Here is a 21,388-nt window from a genome sequence, read left to right on the forward strand (position 1 = left end):
AACGCATTTTGTTAGGTAGGCTTGCCGTGGATCCCCAGCTTTCATTACAGAGACCCCTTAGTGGCCCATGGACCACACCACATGTTAAGAAACATTGGTCTATACTCTCACCTGTAAATTAAGTGCGTCGATGGAGGATACTAGCCACGAAGACATTTCTTCCCTTTCTTTCTGCGCCGGGTCCAGCTTCTGCGCCGCGCCCAGCCCTTCCTTAGAATAAGCCTTCGTCTTCGTCTCTCTCTCCACCACTTTGAACCTTTCCATTTGCTGAAATGAGACAAAACACGTTATATACGTTATCAGGCGTCTAGGTTTGCAGGTATTCTTTGTTTCTTAGTTGTTTCAGATTAATTCGGGCAGATTTCTTATCTTCTGTCCATTTAAACTTAAATGATATTTATAGTAATACATTTAAGGTACAATTTTACATAGTTTTATAATTCTATTATTCCTTTTATTAACTGTTGTGCGTCTTAGTATTTTGCTGCGTAATCGAAACAATGAACTTCATTACATTGAATCTCTCAAGGTATGCTGATTCAAAATTAAAATATATTTATATGTGATTTGTAATAATAAATTATTTACTTTATCAAAGCAACACAGCAGACAGCGTGTCAACTAACGGCACATACATTTAACATACTTTTGTTGAACTGGTCATTGGTTTTAACTAATTGCTTAACAACCAATATACAATAGTTTTAGACCACTTAGTCTGTAATGCTAGACTAATAACCTTGTCTCTCCAAATATAATTTACTGTGCCATACAGTAACATTATGTTCAATGCAATGAAGAATTGAATTAAAAATGTATTAAGTCTTTAATATCTTCAAAAAGTGTGTTAAATCTTTGTCTAACAAGATTACGATTTAACCGGTAATGGTGTTTCTCTTAAACGTTAAAGATAGTAAAAATGAATAAATGAAACAATACAAGATTTACATGTTGCTTATGCCTTACTTTCTTAAACTCGTATCTTATAAAGAGTGTTTACTCAGGAGATGGCAAAACTTTTCTTTATTTATTTAAAATTATTAATGAAGTTATAAAGGGTGTTAATTTGGTTGCATTACTATAAGAATAGATAAAAGTCAGCGTGTGAATATGAAGGAAATGTAATATGAAATCAGACTGCTAAATTTGTATATACAAACTTTTGCTGAATTTGTATTACGTCGCGTAAACAAGTCTGCAGTCTGCGAGCATGTCATGGATAAACCTACACATTCAATGAAGTTTGACAAACCCCAGGTCCTTGCAAAAGAAGTCCGTTATCTGCCCAGGATGCTGCGAGAGGCCATTGAAATTAAAAAACCTCCTAATTTCAACAGGGAAGATGGTTTCTCCGTACCACCAGTTTGGGATCCAGTATTTCCTCTAATGAAAAATCCCAAACAGACATAAGACTGCAGTACTAATTAATATGTTTTAATTTATTCTAATTTCTATTAATAATTAATAATAAATTAAACTTAATAAAAAAAAATTCATTCAATAAAATAATTTGTAAAACTTAATGTAGCGTAAATTGGAATGTTTTCTTTGTAAAATTAAAAATAAGGTATTTAATTAATAACTATTGTAACTATAGTGAAAAAATAGGGTGGTTTGCATCAATATTAGACATAACTGGTTGAAGACTGTACCACCTCAGTCAACCGTGACCATGGGACCTGTAAAGGGCCCGAAACGTCGGTTTGTTTGAAAAAACAAATATACGCGATTTAAATCCGGAAAAATAGTTTCATTCCTTTGTATATACAATTCATTTTTTGCGTATCAGTAACTTTGCGATACGATAGATACGAGTTTGAGAAAGTAAGGCGACGTTATAGTATAAGCAATAAATAAAATTGTCCAAATAGTCACTTTCAGACTATTTTACATGATATTTTTAACAGATAATTTTGACAGTTTGTTAAGCCTTTTGGTGTAGCTCACTTATACTAGCACTAAGCTGTCCACTTTTGTATATTTTACCGTGAAAAACAAATAAGCAATCTCCACTATTCCTCTATTATTAAATTTCTTTATTACTTACTAGTAATAACAACAAACAATTTTTGTTCTAATATTCAGACCTAAGAAGAAGCTTCCCATAATGTTGACGATGACATTTACAATGAATGCAGGGAAAAGTGAATATATTTGCTGTTTTAGTATTAGATTCAAAGCAATTCACATGTTCAATTGAAATAAGCACTGCAGTCAGCAATTTGTGTATGAATAATACAGTACTTCTAAAGAATTTTTGTCTTTATATCCTATATCAATATAAATACAATAAGATTTAATTATTTATATATATTATATTATTTTGTAATGTAAGCCTATACATTGGATTATTAAGAAGTATATTATTTTACCATACTCTATGCACATTTCTTGAAAATCTTATTTCAAAGTACCAAAATGTAATCACCAATGAAATTGGTTAAAAATGGTCAATTTACTCAAGTCATAAAGAAATTGTTTAAACACTTTCGTTAATAATGTTGAACAAATATAACCTTAATAATAAGTAAAACGCAATCTGCATTTTGTTTTTCTCACTTGTTCATGATAATTCAACCTCAAATTGTAAACAAATGCTGACAGCAATACAGATTCTTTTTGAATGTAAATGAAGTATATTTTGGGTCAAACACATTCTTGAGTCATTTTTCAGTCACTTTAAAAATGAATTTGATTATTTGAACTGCTTATTGTTAATGTCTTAATGGATCTGGTTTTGTTTTTGATGGTTTATATGATTTTTGTAAATGATAATGAGTATATATAACTCAAAACTTCCAATTATTATCACGTATATAAATTGTCTCAGGCAGATTTGATACGGCCGTTAGTATTAAAACGAAAAAACCATTATCATGGACTAAAATATGTAATTCAAAATAGACCACAATGGATATATTATGTAGTTTGTCTATTATTTTCTATATAGCCATTAGGTTTTGCTACACCCGAACAGACTCACATGTGTGTCTTAAGCTTACCAGGAAACTTATATGTATAAATCTTCTAAGTCTACGCACATCGGTGGTGCTTTTAACAATGTGTTGTAAGCTTTAGGCAAGTAGGAAGACCTTACTTAGAAGTAGGGAGCATTCTGTTAACAGTTTCAGTGGATTATTTTACTACAAAATGGAGATGTATTTAGTTATTTTAACTAACTGATCTCAGAACAGATTTACAGTCAGCCCATTACGCTACACATTGATGGATCTTGTTTTGTTGCACTGGAGGAATTATACGAACAGAAGTGTATAGCTTGATGTACTGTTGACTGTACATAAACACTTTTTGTTTTCATTAACAGCCTTAGTAAAACTGCCTCTGAACTAATCCAAATACTTGTAACTGTTGGTTTAATGTCACAAGTAATTTACTAACAATTTTTAAATACGTGTGTTCTATTACTTAATTTATATATTTAAATAACATTTAGAATACACTCACCGTTTCTATTAGTTTCCTATATTCTAAAAGTGTACTCTTATCCTTAATCTCCCCGGAGGCGATCCAGGACTTGATCTGGTCCCGTAGCCTCTGGAGCTTCTTGATCTCCTTCTTGAGGTCGGCCTCATACTTTTCCTTTTGGTTACTGTTCGTGGCATTGTGGACTTTTTGCCAGATATCCTCGAAAGTCTCCACGCCTTCCGTTACCTTTTTTAAACACCTGTCTATTTCACCTGAAACAAGGAATATAAATATGAGTATAAATTTCTGCCACGAAATTTTATACACAAATCAAAGAAAGTAAAGCAATAAATGGCTAGTACATGGTCTAGAAACACTGTACACAAAGTTAAAACATAATGCAAGAACACTTTATAAACAGATAAGAACATTGTGGAATTGTAGTAAGTGTGTTATACTAGAACAAAGGTAGGTTTCAGAGGAAAATATATACAATAACAACTATGTTTGTGACCAAAGTTTCTCTTGTGTAACCATTTCTTATTGCTTCTAGGCAATTAAGAACTTTATGATATTTGTAAATAACTTAGTTTTGTATTAGTCAAACTTTCACAAATTTATCAACAGCCTGAAACACAAAACCATTACATTAGACATAGAAAAGGTTCCATTACTTTCAAATGGTCAATATAACAAAAAAAAAAAAATTGTCTGGATACCCTCCTGGGTACCACAATAAATTGGTCAGCTTGATGGCCAATTATAACTTTTTGCCAACCACCTGCACAGTCTCACAATCATATGCCATCGAACTGGTGTACAACCTAACAACAACCTAACTTTACAGAACCTGTTTTTTGAAACAAGTTTTCGTAATAATAACACAATTGTTGTTTTATCAACAATATGTATGGAACCTGATGTGTCGCTGCTGCTAAAACAGCAGCTCACACTGCTTTATCAGTTATGTTACAGTCATGAAAGAAAAACTACAGTAGAAGCACGTAGCTTCCAATAGAACTGTCAAGTAAGACCTGGCGACCTGTTCAAGGCGCCTCGAGCGGCGTCTACCATATGACTGCCCTTTGTCGAGAAGCACGCGACCATCTGTGCATCCTCGCTACGCGACACCTTAGGCCTCGCCAAACTGACAATAATGCTCTAGAACACACGTACTACATCGGTTGGGGTCAATCAATCTCTAACCTGATAACATAACAAATTACCTTGTAATTTTCTTGTCGCAGCCATAGCTATTTACACATGTGGACGAACGTTCCGTACATATCCTAAACATACAAACTATTTACAATAAAATGCACAAAAATTATTGATAAACAGACAAACTACACATCTGAAGCTTTGTTCGATTCCAAGATGGCTACCGTACACCGCTCGAACTGTATCGTAGCGACTGAACGCTTCCAGGCCTACAAAGCGTAAATGATCCTGCCTCAAGCCTGGAATTGTAATTACCGCGAAGCTTTCATAAATTAATTACGAATAGGTTGTCACTAATAACAACAAACTTCAAATTTTCCACAAAATGATTTTAGGACATCGCGTAGACCATCAAGTGCGCAGGCGCAAAATAATAGAGTAAGACATAGACAAAATTGTGTAGAAACTTTAACAAACACCTTTTTTCGTTGATTTACCATATTTTATGAATGAAACATTCTTAAAAATGTATCGTTATCTATTTTGCTACAATAATAGCACAAAAAAAAGGAAAGAAAACAATCGAAAACACTAACTAAAGTTAAACTCCTGAAAATAATAAGTATCCAAGTCCGAAAATTAGACTTATTTTTATTGTCTATGCTATTACGACTGTTTCATGATAGTAATATAAATTAGCAAAAAGTTATTTAAAATTAATCTAGATGGCGCGAAGAAGTAGGAAAATAAGGGCGCGTTCCCACTATGTCGTCACGTTTTATCATCGTTTGACGACTGTCGTGTCTAGCCTGTTCCCATATCACGACTATCTGTCGTAGACGACTTTTTGTCGTTGAAAGACTGTTGTGATTAGCTGTTCCAACTAGATCATGACGACAATTTATCGTTTCACGACAGTCTCCTTGCCCATCTCTGGCTACGACCCAATGCTACTGCAAAGCGAGCAGTGGGCGCGGGGTACGAAAGAGGAGGGCAGGGAGCAGAATACGTGCGGACAGCGATAAATAAAACGTAACGACAATAGGAGCTGCGACAGTTTGTCGTCACGTTTTTATCGTGACTTTTTTTTATCATCCGACGACTGACGTTCTAGCTGTTCCCACTGCCACGACAGGTTGTTGTTGTAACGATAAAAAATCGTAAACGACAGTTAATCGTGTCGTGCTATGTGTGAACAACTTCATTTAAATATACAAGCCACGACACTGTAAACTGCACGACAATCTGTCGTCATGACATAGTGGGAACGCGCCCTACGAAAGCAACAACAAAATGTACTACATTGTGGTACCTCCATTTAATACTAGATGGCGCTCGGAGTAAGTGGCTTCAGATGTTAGTTTAACTTTTTATCGTTAGATGGCACTGCATTATTTTCAAGCTGATCTTTTGTCACAAAACGCATGCAAAACAATTTGTTTAATGAAATCATCTCTTAGCTATAAATTCAGTGTTGACTTTAATATCGCCATAATGCTCTCAAAATGTTTCATAAAGTTTAGGGGCTTTTTTATGATTGCTCGTTTCGTTTACTTTTGTGTTTCTTTCAATAATATTCAACTGACCGCGCAACTGAGTTAAAGCCGGTTACGTAATGGAAAAACGCTGAATTAATTTAAAACAAAATCTTATATTTCAAGTTAATTTAACTTTAAAGCGTTTTATTAGTAGTTCACAATAAGCTGACTTACTGGCACCTGGTGGTCAAGAAAAAATTTTCAAACACTTTGCCACATTTAAAAAGTCGCAATTCAAACTAGTTAAAACTCTTCGTTATTTCATTCCTTTGCCTAGCTTTGTATAGGGTTCTCAGTTTTAATAAAAAGGGATTGTTAGCTCTCATATTTTTACATAGATGTTTGAAAATTACACAATCCAAATATTTGCTGACATGATAATATTTGCACAGTATGATTGGTTGGTACTGGTGTAATGATACGTAAGAAACTTATCATAACACTCAATTAGGTACCAATATTTACATCTGCTGAGTATTATTTTGTATTGTAGAGAGACGAGGAAAGTCACAGAGAGACATGAGACGATTAGAAACATTTGAGATGTGGCGCTGAAGAATGGAAAGAATCGTTAGACGTAAAGAAAGACAAAAGAGGTGTGACGACCCACCTTTTGTCATCCTTTTTTCCGGTTCCTGACCACTTATTTTTAAACTTTCAATCGTTCTCGTAAACCCTTTTCCTTCACTATTCTTATGTTTGTTTAATCTTTATACGGTTTAATCCGTCGCGTCTCGCGAAATTTTTATTTTTTATTATTTTTATGTTCTACTTTCTATATGTCATTTTATATTTGTTACAGCCTTCTCTTTCTTCTTTTATCGTCTCTCACAATAAACCTTGTGGACAGAGCTTTCTGCATTCTCATATCTCTAAAGCTAGGCTACAGACGAAATGTTAAGAATAGTGCAGCAAAATAGAATAGAATTGAATTGAATTATCGAGAATACAATGCAGTTGACGCCCGACCATTATTTGTCCTGGGCTCTTACCGTTGGTGGAATAAGGAGTTACGCGGTAAGAAAAAAGGACATTTTCTAGTCGTCTTTTCAGGGTGAGGTGATCGTTTGTACTTGACGAAATTCTGAACTTGAAAGTGTGGACCAGGCGTTCGGCTAAGGCGTTTGTCCGGTGATGGTACGGGAACGGTTTGATGTGTATAATACCTTGGTCTCTACAATAGTCTTGAAATTCCCGAGTGTGAACTGTGGCCCATTATCAAAGACCAAGAATTGTGGGAAACTGAGTGTGGTGAATATGGAATCTACCTCTTAACACAGTTTAGATGTGGTTATCTGGCTCATGGGCTTAATTTCGATCCATTTCGAGAGTGCGTCTGCTAGGACAAACCAGTACTTCCCTTCGAATGGGCCCGCAAAATCGATGTGTAGTCTCTTCCATGGGTTAGCAGGAACTGACCATGAGTATAAAGGCAATTCAGGATTATTTGGCCGGTTCTCTTGGCATTTGCGACAACGTTTGATGTACTCCTCAATATTTTCGTCTATGGATGACCGCCATATATAAAACACGCTAGCGCTCTCATTGCTCGGATATGCCCGGGTTTCCTGTATGCAGGTATTTCAAGGTGGCCCTTCTCAGCGTGGTCGGTATTACTAGTCGACCTTGCCACAATAAAATGTTATTTTCAATTGACAATTCTGTGCGCTTCCGAGCGTAGGGCTTCAAGTCATCTAAATAAAGATTTTCACGCCAACCGGTCTTAATGTACTGTGAAACCATTTTGAGTATAGGGTTCTTTCTTGAAGCATCTCGTATAATGTTCTCCGTTAAAGCAACGTCTGAAACTCTTTCATGTTGCAATTTGGCTACTATTCTGTGTAATCTCACTTCTGAATTGGCTGATTATCTTTCTAGGATGCCAAATCCAGAAGAGAGACCCTCTTCTGGATTTGGCATCCTAGAAAGATAATCAGCCATAAAATTTAGATGCCCCTTAGTGAATACGATGTCGTAGTCATACCCACCAATGGTTAAAGTCCAATGTACTAGGTGGTTATTAACAAGGTTTGGCAAGTTACGCAGCGGCCCTAAAACGTGGATTAAAGGCTTATGATATGTTACTAATGTGAATTTTGTGCCACGTAAATATTGATCAAACTTTTGAAGTCCGAAAAATATTGCTAGAGCTTCTCGGTCAATAACTGAATATTTCGCTTCCGCTGATCTTAGTTTCCTACAAGCAAAATCGATGGGTTGAATTTTGTTGACCGCTTTATGATAAAGCACGACACCCACGCCTTTTTCCGATGCGTCGCATGCTAAGAACAATGGGTGCTTTTCGTCAAAAGCTACAAGTGGTTTTGATCTACAAATAAGACTTTTTGTATCCTCAAAAATTTTATTCTCTTTGTCGTTTCACCGCCACTTCTGGCGGCGACCAGTGCATGCAGATTCGCGCAGACGCGATGTGGGTGAGACATAAATTTCTCGTAAAAATTTATCAAACCTAAGAACGACCTCAGTTCTTGAGGATTAGTAGGCGTAGTCGCTTTTGTTATCGCCTCAATTTTTGATTCGGTTGGGCGAATTCCGATTTTGGTGATTGTGTGCCCCAAGTATTCAATCTCTGTCTGGAAAAATTATTTTTTTTAAATTTACTTTACACCTGCTTTCTGTAATTTCTTAAACACGTCGAAAGCGTTTGAAGATGTTCGACGTCATCCTTCCCTGTTAAGGCAATATCGTCAAAATACACTGCGACATTTGTTTTACCATTCAGAAGTTCATCTAAGTAGTGTTGGAAGATTGAAGGAGCTGTTGAGTTCCCAAACGGCATCCTATTGTATTGGTAATATCATTTGTACCTAGAGATTGTCAGATACTCTTTCGACTTTGGAGCAATTTCAAATTGCAAGTATGCATCCCTTAAATCTATTTTCGAAAACTTGTCTCCATTTGCGAGATTTTGACGTAACTGGACAAATAGTGGAACTGGGTGAGAGTGAGTAACAATAACAGGGTTAATAGTGCTGCGAAAATCACCACGAATTCGGATTTGACCATTTGTTTTTACTACATTCACTGTGGGAGTAGCCCATTCTAAAGGTGTTACATTTGGATGCACTTTATTCGCTATTCCTTCGTCAACTAGATGCCGAAGTTCAGTTCCTATGTTTTTACGCAAGGAAAACTTAACTGGTCGAGCAGAGACATGTTTAGTTACTGTCCCAGGTTTTATATGAATGTTGACTTCATAATTTTTACCCTTCCTGTTTTGTTATCAAAAAGTGAAATAAAGAAGAAAGGGTATCCAATACCTGTATAAGTGTGGTGCTATGTTGAACGTACTTAATCGAATAGATTGGTTTTGGGAATGTCATCTTGGACATGTCGCATTACCGGAGGATAAAAAGCATGGGATTGGCGTCTTCCATAACCACCACGGGTGTGTGCAACCTCTGTCAGTCCTTTTGGTTTGAGTTTAAGGTTCCCATAAACACGTAACTTTCCGCTTCCGCTTCCAAAAATGTGTACTAATAATAGAATACACTGACCCGGGGTCCCAATCGATCCTGCAACGGACACCGTTGATGGTAACATCAATTCGCTTGCTGTCCTTGTGTCGTTTGCGTTCGACCTTGCAAACATCTTCACTCTCATCCGAGCTCGTGTCAAGAGACTGTGACGAACATTCGTCGCTATGCGTATTGTTCTTAACATTACGCAGCTTGGTGCCGCATTGTCTGTTTCTTCTCTGTCGCGAAACTCGTTAAAGACCACAATAAATTTAGAAAAGTTCGTTTTTTTTTAATTTTAATTCGTGATCTTTTTCTAGCGCCTAATAGTTTAGGTTAATCTTTTGCAAAAAAAGTAATAAAGAACATTAAAGATGTACATTTGATCAACAAAGTTACACAAAACAGAATTGTCCAAATCACAATAAAAGTACAAATCGTAAATCACATCAATAGAATCGCGTGCCGTGCCCGTACTATAATTATAGTCCGAGACTTCTCATCCATTAATCTTTGTTTATCGTGTTCGTGAGTAAATCACAGTTAATCACCCATTCTCTGTACGAAGTTTTTGTGTTTAAGAAGGAACAGTCAAGCCACACCTAGCTTGACAATCTGAACTTATTTGGACCGTTGTTATAGCAAAAGTATAGAGTTGAATTTAAGTGAAGCTTGACCTTGTATCTACGTAAATATTATTGATAAATTAATTTCGGTCAATACTATCCATTGTATAGCATGTCGGACCTTTGCAATGAAAGTCAGCCGCCGATAGTTGAAAGGGCGCATGTGACAAAAACTTCTAATCTAAAAAATATCTACTTTTCTCTTGCAAAAATAAAAATAGTAATAGATCGGTCTTTTCTTACTGATCATGGCAGTTCATCCATATCAACATTTTGTTTTAAATGTCACATGCCATTTCAACTAACGGCGGCAGATGTGATCCACATAATACGCAAATTGGATTTGAAGTTGTGACATTTGCACATTATTTAATTTATTACTCTTGAAATATTAAGGTAAAGTTCTTGTTAGTCCTGGAAAATAATGATGAAACAAACTTTCATATTTATTACAACAAGTTGTACCATTCGTAAATTACAAACGTTGCGGGTTCTTTTTAATTTCCGAGCAATGATCACACGTTCAATAAAAAACTACTTGGTACAAAAATGTTTTTACACTTTGCAAGAGTTTTTTGAGAGCAAAGACATGTTATGAATATTATTACAAACGCTAGAAACCTTTGAGATAATGATGTGCCTAAAATTAATTAATTACATTTCTTATTGTTATTATTCTCTTAAATTTATTATTTATAACTTAACCTTATTGTTATTGCTATATTATTTTCTTTTATGATGGGAAATGAAACTATTTTTCCGGATTTAAATCGCGTATATTTGTTTTTTCAAACAAACCGACGTTTCGGGCCCTTTACAGGTCCCATGGTCACGGTTGACTGAGGTTGTACAGTCTTCAACCAATTATGTCTAATATTAATGCCAACCACCCTATTATTTCACTATAGTTACAATAGTTATTAATTAAATACCTTATTTATAATTTTACAAAAAAAACATTCCAATTTACGCTACTTTAAGTTTTACAAATTATTTTATTGAATGAATTTTATTAAGTTTAATTTATTATTAATTATTAATAGAAATTAGAATAAACTAAAACATATTAATTAGTACTGCAGTCTTATGTCTGCTTGGGATTTTTCATTAGAGGAAATACTGGATCCCAAACTTGTGGTACGGAGAAACCATCTTCCCTGTTGAAATTAGGATGTTTTTTCATTTCAATGGCCTCTCGCAGCATCCTGGGTAGATAACGGACTTCTTTTGCAAGGACCTGGGGTTTGTCAAACTTCATTGAATGTGTAGGTTTATCCATGACATGCTCGCAGACTGCAGACTTGTTTACGCGACGATTATGATTTTAATCTAAAACAATTTATATAATGTAAACATTTATTTTTATAGATTTATCTAAATAATACAAGTACCGTATCAAGTATTTTAAATTGAATATAAATTTTGTATTTTTTGTATAAATAAGATAAAATGCGGTGCCCTGTATGGTTACATGGCTGGACTCTATATTAATTTAAGAAGTCTTGTAAATTACCCATGTGATGCAATGATTAGATTATTATGATTATGAATATGATTACATAATCATTGTTTCCGAGCATCTTTGAGAAAAAATAAAATGTTAAGAGTGTATCGAGACTCGTAATAACGTGAGTAGTGGTAGAGAGCGTGTAAAACGAACGGGTTACGCTATTCTAAACGATATAATTACATGTTTTAGAAGCAACAGAGCTCCTTGTGAAGGAGATCGTCCAAGCAGATCCTGGCCACCATGCCCATCACATATGATTATAATTATTATACCAAGGGTACGACTTCCACAAGGCACTATTCTAGGCCCTATCTTGTTTTGTTCGGTTTTGAAGGACAACGACACTGGTGAAATTACAGGTACATGAGACTGTCAACATTATGTCTCAGGGTGACGGGTGCAGTGGCGGCGCCTCTCAGATCTTTGCGATCTAAAGCTTTGGCAACTGTTATGGACACAAGTCGCTTGTCAACAGGCGCTCTATTACTGCTGTGTATTGCTCTCTTGATTATTAAAACTAAATTCGTTATGTTTGGCCTGATTCCGTCAACGCTATCGTTGTTTTTTTAATTTTTTTTGTAAAATGTGTGCCACGTTGCGACGCTACGAGTAGTAAACGTTCGAAGTCATAGCCAGCGCTATTATTAGGATCTGTTCAAAACACTTCTTTTTCAAGATTCTCTTCACTTTTATAGCCGAACACGTAACTAACGAGGTTATTTATAATGTTAACATACATACAATACAAAATAGAACCTAGAATAGCGCCTTGTGGAATTCGTACTCTTGGTACAGGTTTAAATTTCAATAAAACAATAATTTAGATATCGAGCTGAAATTTATTCCAGGTGCAGTACACGTGTTACATTTAGGAATGGAATTCGATCTCCTTCATATGACCACCGCGAGCACGTCTGCAGTGGCCACAGCTGGTCAAACAATCGATATGTTGAAGAGGAAGCTCAATAATCGTGCAATCTCGCGAAATGGTTCGGTCGAAGGCCACCTCCTTCGTGCGATCTAACGTCGTTGAATTACTCTTTATGGGGTCAAAGTCAAGGTCAAAGTCAAATAATCAGTTATTCCATAGGTAAAATTTTTACGTCATTTTTTAAGCTACTGCTCGTACTACGCTGACCTCCCTGAGAACAACGAGCAAGAAACTCTAGGATTGCTCTTTTCAAACAAACTTGAATGCTATGGAATATATTTTGAATCATAATTGTGTGGAATCTAGACTCTTGTTGTCTTTCCATACTTCTTTATCTAAAACATACTCTTCAATTTTGTAATGTGACTTTTCAATTAAAATAATTTTAATGTAAGTTTTAAACTTAGGAAATGATAAACTTAATATATTCTTCGGAATCTTATTGTAAAAACGTATAACGGGGTTACGTTAAGTCGTTGGTTTATGCCAACAGGCCAACAACGTTAAAAGAGCTCAAGAATAATATCAAACACGAAATTGCCAACGTTTCGGCCGGTATGTCGGAAGAGTGGTGGAAAATTGGCTCCAAAGAATTGAACGCTGCAAACGTGCTCGCGGTAATCTTAAGAACGAGATCGAATTCCATTCTTAAATATAACTTGTGTACTGCACCTGGAATACATTTCACCTCGATATCTTAATTATTCTGTATTTTATTGAAATACAAAATTATGTCCCTATTGAAAAACTCGATATAACCATATGCCATACGGCGAAAGTGCTTTTATAATAGTAATAATATAATATAATATAATAATTATAAATAAATCATTTATTTGGCATCCAAGGCCCACTTGTTAGTAAACACAGACATTTTTAAACGTATGACTATTGTTAGAGACAAAACATAAAAACACATTATTTCGCTCTAGGCGCCGCCGACTACTCGATCACCTCACCAGCACTTGGACGAAATGGCGAAGCATCAGCGCATCGAACTTAGCCACAAACATTTTCAAGATACTGTTAGGACTAGAACGCAGTCTAGAGAGTAGTGACGCCGTCTTTTTTCTAATCACAGCAAAAAAGTCTTCTACTCCCGCTTGAGCAAACATCGACGATGCGCTACAATATTTCTGGCGGTGCGGGCGAACATGCTGGCGCGCAGATTCACTCGGTGTACAGCCGCAGTCAAAATAACGCTATTCAGAGCATACTGCACTTCGCTGTACGCGGGTGCGCTGTGGTCGAGCTGTTCGCAAGCTCGCTCGGTAGGCTGCGCGTCCAGTACAACAATGCCTTCAGGGCGCTGTTGGGGCTGCCACGTTTTTGCAGTGCGTCCACCACGTTTGCCGAAGCGCGAGTGGATAGCTTTAATGCTGTGTTGCGAAAGAAGATGGCTTCGCTTTTGACCAGAATACGTGGCAGCGCTAACAGCTGATGACGATAAGATGTGAGTGCTCAATAATGCAACACTTAATTAATAATACTTTGTCTTGTGTAAAATATGTGTTCTAACGTAGTCATAAGTAAAATACTAACAAAATGTGGATCTAGTTGTCTGAATAAATGACTTTTATTATTATTATTGCGGTAGTCCCAACAGCATCCTGAAACCGTTATTATATTGAACGCGCAGGGCGCCGAGTGCCTTCTGCGTATAGTTAACCCACAGACCACCCGTATATAAGGATTGAATAAAGTTATTTTGGCTTCCTCATTACAGTGGGCGAATCTATGTGCCAACATAATACATCGGCAGCCAACGCCCTTCGTTCCCGATCAATATCAGTTTGGTCGTTAAGATCCTCCGTCAAGTAAAATCTACACACCCTCTTTAGTAATAATAATAATAATAATAATAAATCTTTATTGTTTCTCTCACAAAGTCTTAGTATAAATACAAAAACAGTGCTTAATTATCTAAATAGTACAATATTTAAGTCTGTGTGAGAGACTGGCATCCGTACTAGGAGACCTGTATTACAGATCACCAGCCCCTCCACACTCCGGACCAAAGACAAGTACAGCTTACTTATACTTAGATAGTTACATCAAGAAATGACTTATTAATAGACTTAAGGCGCGAGGGTGTGTGTATGTGTGTGAAGGTGTGTGCGTGCGTGCGTGTGTGTATGTGTATGTGTATTTGCGTGTGCGTGTGTGTGTTCTGTGTGTGACAGAGAGTGTGATTATTGACTATGCAAGGTGTATACAAAACCCAACTTACCAAAATAATGAAATAACGATATTAATTTAGTATTACTCATTTTAAGTTGAGATAATTCACAGATTTTAAGATTAATCATAATTTAGATTTTATTTTAAGTTGGAACAATTAAGAGATTTTCAGTTTCATCATAACTTAGATTTTTAAGCCAACTAGTGACAACTGTTTTACAGTTGAATTTAGTGAGCGAGTATATTTTAGTTGTTTTATTTATTTTATTATATAAATACCCTCCTAGAAAACCGAAGAATCTATTCGAAAAAGCTGTGGTCCAGCGAGTAGAAGAATGACATACTTTATATTTCAAACGTTTGTTATTATGGAGCGAAGGATCATAGTTCAGATCAACGTGTTGTTTTAATACAGTGTGCAGGACAAATAGTTGACGCACAGACAAGACATCACAAAGGGAATAAAGGTCTGAAGTAGGGAACATAAAGGGCAAAGACCGACTCACTTTCAGGACAGCTCGCTGAGCTCTTTCAACCTTTATTAAAGAAGATTTAGGTACTCCACCCCAAGCAGTGATGCAGTACGTTAGAACGGATTGGCATAACGCCAAGTACACCATATTAATGACACGGTTATCTGCGATGTGCCTAAGATTTTTAAAGATATATATTAGTTTACGTGTCCTAGCTGAAAGTAAGTCTATATGCATATTGAAACTCAAGGTGTTATCTATCATTACACCAAGATATTTGATTTGGGAAGCTAACGTAAGACTGGGACAGAAGCACGTCGGGTCGCCGAGACAGGTATGGGCTAAGATGGTGTAGTCGTCATGAGTGGTCCATGGGATATTTTTAATTGAGAATGGAATATATTTGGTTTTTTCTACATTTAATGTTAGCCCATTGTTTTTGAGCCAAGAATAGACTAAGTTGAAACCGCTTTGAGTATCGGCGTACACTTCATGCCAAGTATCGCCATGAAAAATTAAGGCCGTATCATCGGCAAACGTCACAATCCTACCATTTCGGAGCTGGAGATTGCAGAGGTCGTTAATGTAGGCGAGGAACAGTGTGGGGCCTAAAACACTGCCTTGCGGCACGCCGTAAGTTATGGGCAGATCGCCACTAGTTACCTCCCCGACCCTAACCCTCTGCCTCCTATCCGTCAAGTAACCGGTAAACAGCCGAAGCTGATTACCCCTTACGCCCATACATTCCAACTTCTGAAGCAAAAGTGGTACAGAGACCGTGTCGAAAGCCTTGGCTAGATCCAAAAATACTGTTATAACTTTTTTCCTTCTATCCAGTTTAGTGACAATTTCATTGACCAGTTCGTGAACTGCATCATTAGTCGAAATGCCAGACCTAAAACCGAATTGCGAACTGGATAGAAGGGATTTAGATTCCAAATAGTTGACCAAGCGCTTATTTAAGAGTTTTTCTATTACCTTAGAAATGGTAGGTAGAATAGAGATAGGTCTATAGTTATTGACACAGTCTCTGTCACCACTCTTGTATATTGGAATGATCTCAGCACGTTTAAATTCAGGTGGAAAAACACCAGAAGATAACATTAAATTAAATATGTGAGTTAAAGGTGGGATCAAAATTTGGTGGTACCGTTTAAGAAAGGTTCCTGTGATGTTATCGCGCCCCGAATTGTTTCCTTTTTTTAAACTCAATATACAGTTACGAACCTCTATTTCATCTACCGAAGTAAGAACAAAGGAGCCAGAATACGTGGTTGAAGAAAATCTATGATTAGTTGAGCAATCAGATGAAATTTTCTCAGCTAGATTTTTCCCAATGTTGGCAAAGAAGCTATTTATGTCATTCGCTGATTGAGTAGGATTATTAGGAGAGATTAAATCATTAGCCGGATTTATATGTTTATTGCAATGAGTTACGTTTTTTATAGTGTCCCATAGTTTTTTAATATTTGTGTTAGCAGCTTGTACTAATAGATTTTTTTTCGTATTCTCTTTTTAGTTTTTTTAATAACCAATTACAAAAATTTCTATATTTTTTATAAGTAATAGTTAATATTTCATTGTCAGGGTTTTTCTTAAGTTTTTTGTGAAGTTTATCTCTATTTTTTATGCATTTTAGGAGACCAATAGTAATCCAGGGTTTTTTTAATCTTTTGCGATTGGAAACTGTAATAACGTTGGTGTGTAGTTGGATTTTCGATTCAATTGCATCGATAAGTAAAGAAGTTGCCCTGGTGGCATCAAAACATTCAAAAACAGGGTTTAAGCAAATGGTTTCCATATCCTCATCCAACTTGCTATAGTCAATCCTTTTAACCTTGGATAACTCAATATTAGTACGGGTGTTGTGTTTTAAAATGAAGATTACTGAATAGTGATCCGTAACTGTAGTTTCAGCAACAAGGCAGGAAGCATGGAGTTTACTTTTAAGCATAACATGATCTAAACAGGTTTTACCATGTGTCGGGAGACAGTGTGCAGGTAAGATACTATGGGAGGCTAGTAAGTTTAAATAATCTGAAGAGTTGACATCCTTGTTATTATCCATAATATCTACGTTGATGTCTCCTATTATGATGATATTCGGATAATGCAGGCTCTTGAGTAACACATTAATTATGCCACCTTATTAAGATTAATTCTAGGTTCATAAGATGTCACTCTACTCGGGGATCCCAAAGATCATAAACTCCCTCTTGATACAATTTTTATAACACGAAAGTCATAAAAATAACTAACTGGGCCTGTCACTAGCACTCTTACCTTTCAAAACCGGAATACAATGCTCACATTACTGCTCGACGGCAGAAACAGATGAGGTGGCAATACTTACCTGGACGAACTCTATCACAAGGAGCTCTACTGCTCATAGTTTCACTGTATTGACTTTATTTTACATAACCAGTACATAATGCTATTCACAGGATATAACACAAGCATAAAATGTATAACATGACGTGACTTACTGTGTTTATGATTGTATATTTTATTCAATACAGTAATGTGTATATAATTAGTAAATACTTATAGACAAGTTACAGTCATAGTATTTCCAAACATCTATCTTGAAAAGTTGTGATTTTGCATATCGTCGAAGATAGTGCAATTACGCGTAACTGGCATTGGATTATGAGTTTCCGTTTTGGTAATTGAGTGGCTAAATGAAATCCGGATAAATATTGTGGCAATCAAATTAGCGTGATTTACGGAAATCTATTGTTTGATAACAATAATAATAATTGTTTGATGACATTTACGGATTGATGTCCGTAGACAACATAAATTAGTGCTTACTGTGCAAAAATGAAAATTAAACGAAAATTTCTGATCGAAAATTTCAGACACGAGTGCGGTAAGTAAAAATTTGTTTTGTATTTTATTTGTATGTTAGTCGGTGTAAGTCAATGTTTGACAATTTCATAACAATTATGTTTTAGTATTAAATGACACATTGGTCCACTGAAAACTTAAATTCTTACTTACACATAGGTACGTTTAGATGTATTTATTTACGATGAATAAATAGCCTATGACCGCCTGAAGGCCCGGCAGTTTCAATAAAGATATTAACACCTCGGCTTCGTGACAATGTCTTTAGACAGTCATGTTGTAGCTTGTACTGCGTTCAATTCGATAGAAACGTTTGGTATCAGAAGTTTTTATGATATACTATTAAATGACTAAGTTGCTTGTGGAATTGGTAACTCTTTTATCGAAATCGATGTTTGGTATATCGATTCCAATATTAGCTCACATAGGCGTCTGACAAGGTGCGTTTTTGAGACCAATACTTAGGTGCTTTGTTAAGTCTACTTTCAAGCCTCATGGTTAAGCTGGAGAAGGCACGCTCACTTTCCACTGTCGTGAAAAACGGCGTCTCTCCATTTCCCAAATTCCTGCGCGACTGGAGGGACCGGAGGATGTCTAGCTCATCCTCTACTAGTTCCCCGGGCTAGTGCCGGAAATGCCGGTAGTAGTGACCTGCGACAATGTCCGGACATAGCTGCCGACTTAAAGGGCAATTCACGTACCCCGCGCGTCTTCTCGCCTTAGGCCTTCGTTTAGATCGCTATCCTGGCGGAGGGCTCGGCCCGGACGACCACCCTTTTGAGTTACCCTGGGTTTACCGGAGAGCCCGTAGTCTCATCGGAACTCCTTATCTCTCGGGTTGGTAATTAGGGACATCCAGACATTATGTCGAGTCGCAATAAAAAAAAAAAAAAAAAAAAAAAAAAAAAATGAAACTACTAAAGTATGGGTAGTTTCATATACTATATGAAATTTTTATGTAAACATCCAGATTTGTTAGGTACTAACTACCACATGCCAACAAATGTTTCCCTCACCTTCCCTAAACTGGCGCAAACACGTCACACAATACGACAGACGTTCGGTCGTAATGACGCGCGTGAGTCGGCAGACAAATCATTTTACTACGTCGTATAGCACAAAAAGGGCTTTTGTATGAAACCGAACGCAGCGTAAATGACGCGACTCACAAGATTACGCTCGTCTGGCCTCGCCCTGAATGTCTATAAGGGTTTCATATATATATCTCTGAGCAGTTTGATCCACATAGACGTTTCATGAGGTGTATCGTCGAAACTGATGATTGAAGTCCCACAAATGTTTAAGACTATGTCCATCACTCATCCATTCATCCATCCGTCCATCAGTCATCGGACTCAGCTTGAGCGACAAATTTTACTAAGGCATTCAGCAAGGTGCATAACTAAGGCAGACGCATAGGAGTCCAACAAGGTGCGCTACTGGGGCCAATGCTTTAGCGAATTCAATTCACGTATGCGTTTCTCAATGTAGATTACTAATAACGATGATTTTACGCAGGGGTTTCACTGCGAGATCGAATCAGAAATGAGAATATCCGCGAAAGAATCAGAGTAATAGCTCACTGAATTATAAAAATTGGCAATGACCGGGGCACATTACTCGCAGGTAGTCGACGGGGTCAGTGTTCTCTTGTGGCGACCGCGTACCGGAAGACTCCACGTGGGCAGACCATTTGCGATCTGCTGTTGCGGAATTCCGCTGGATGCAAGTAGCACAAGACCGTCTATTGGCCGAAATGATGAATCAATATGATGAATGAAACCGACGCTTGATACTTGGATGACAAAAATCCGTGTTAGTGACCCGTTTAGCTCTAGCAGGTAGTATCAGTCTAAAATGTTTGACAAAAGTATTCAAATGAATATTTACAAACAATCGCTAGACTTTCTTGTTCATTTTTCTCAGGGGAATCTGAACGAATGAGCAGTAGAGTTTAATCAGTACGATTTCAAGTGTAATGTGCTTACCTATGAAATAAAGATTCTTTGAATTTTAACTTTTCGAAGTGAATTCCGTTGTTCTGGTACTTACAGCACAGGGAATTCTCTAATTTGAGATTAGGTAATTGGCATGGTTGTCTGGCACATTATTAGGTTCCAATTTCACAAGTCTAAGTAACACACACTTTTTAGTTTACTAAATTACTCTATATAAGTATTTGTCATTTCATCCAGCTTAGTGTTTGTTTATTTTGAAACTATTGACACAAAGAAAGTGTTATGTTCTGGCAGCACTGGCATTGTAGATAAACAAACAAGTACGAAACGATTTTAGACTTGACGATTTTTATCAATTAGGTCAAATCTCGAAAACCGAGTAGGTACTATGATACTCAGAGTCACGTATGATGCGGGTAATATTAACGCTGAAACGAAACTGTCACGTATGCATTTTTTAATAGAAAATACTTAAAGTGGTAATTTTTAAGATTATTTATTTATTTATTAGGTTTACCAACATTTGTGTACAATATTACTTATTATATCTTATCATACCTTTACAAGAGATGTAATTGGCACAAACACTTAGAGGTAAAAACAATATGCAATAAAACCTAACTATGTTTAACTAAAATTTAAAATAAAATTAACACTTACAATTATTTTATACAATATATATATTAATACAAAGATCGAACACTCAGAAAAAACACTCAGAAAAAATTCCTTCGATCCGGTCGGATTCGAACCGACGTCTTCTTGCATACCGTGCCAGACGCTATACCAACTAAGCCACGGAACGAACCAACGGACCTCACGAATTTTTCTATGTGCTTGCGTCGTATCTTTGTACTTGGTCTTTCAACGACTTTTTAGTCGTAGCGCCATCTATGAGAAATCTATTACAGATTTATCACCCAGTTAGTACCTTTACAGCTACCAGTCCTGGCGAGAGATGTCGTTATTAGCTGTATTAATTAAATTTTTATTGAATTGATTTTTTCTACGTGCTGCAGATCTTTGTTCTTGGTTTTTCACGACTATCTTGCCGTAACGCCATCTGTGAGAAATCTATTTCTTCATTCAGCGAGGTACCTTTACAGCTACCAGCAGCTGACTAGATATGTCGCTTTAATAATTGTATTTTTTTAAGTTTATTGAATTTCGAAGCGTTTTACTACCATGATATTCAATTATTTTTTGGGAAATTACTCCACTAGTTTGTTATAATTATTAATACAAAAATCGAACA

General features: G+C 36.4%; 1 protein-coding gene across 5 annotated transcripts in view; it reads right to left on the minus strand.

Moving 5' to 3' along the window:
* Nucleotides 1–5,009, minus strand: part of LOC113235713 (CCR4-NOT transcription complex subunit 3) — a 32,937-nt gene extending 27,928 nt beyond the window's left edge. For all 5 annotated transcript variants that reach the window (XM_026471578.1, XM_026471576.1, XM_026471573.1 and 2 more), the window contains exons 1-3: nt 4,653–5,009; nt 3,466–3,698; nt 112–267 (exon numbers count right to left, since the gene is read on the minus strand). In XM_026471578.1, coding sequence (XP_026327363.1) covers nt 112–267; nt 3,466–3,698; nt 4,653–4,677 — 414 coding nt within the window. In that variant the 5' untranslated portion in view covers nt 4,678–5,009. The remainder of the gene's footprint in view (nt 1–111; nt 268–3,465; nt 3,699–4,652) is intronic.
* Between the last annotated feature and the right edge of the window lie 16,379 nt (nt 5,010–21,388).

This window comes from Hyposmocoma kahamanoa, unplaced genomic scaffold (genome assembly GCF_003589595.1).
Source record: "Hyposmocoma kahamanoa isolate Upper Pololo Valley unplaced genomic scaffold, ASM358959v1 88, whole genome shotgun sequence".
NCBI lineage: Eukaryota > Metazoa > Arthropoda > Insecta > Lepidoptera > Cosmopterigidae > Hyposmocoma > Hyposmocoma kahamanoa.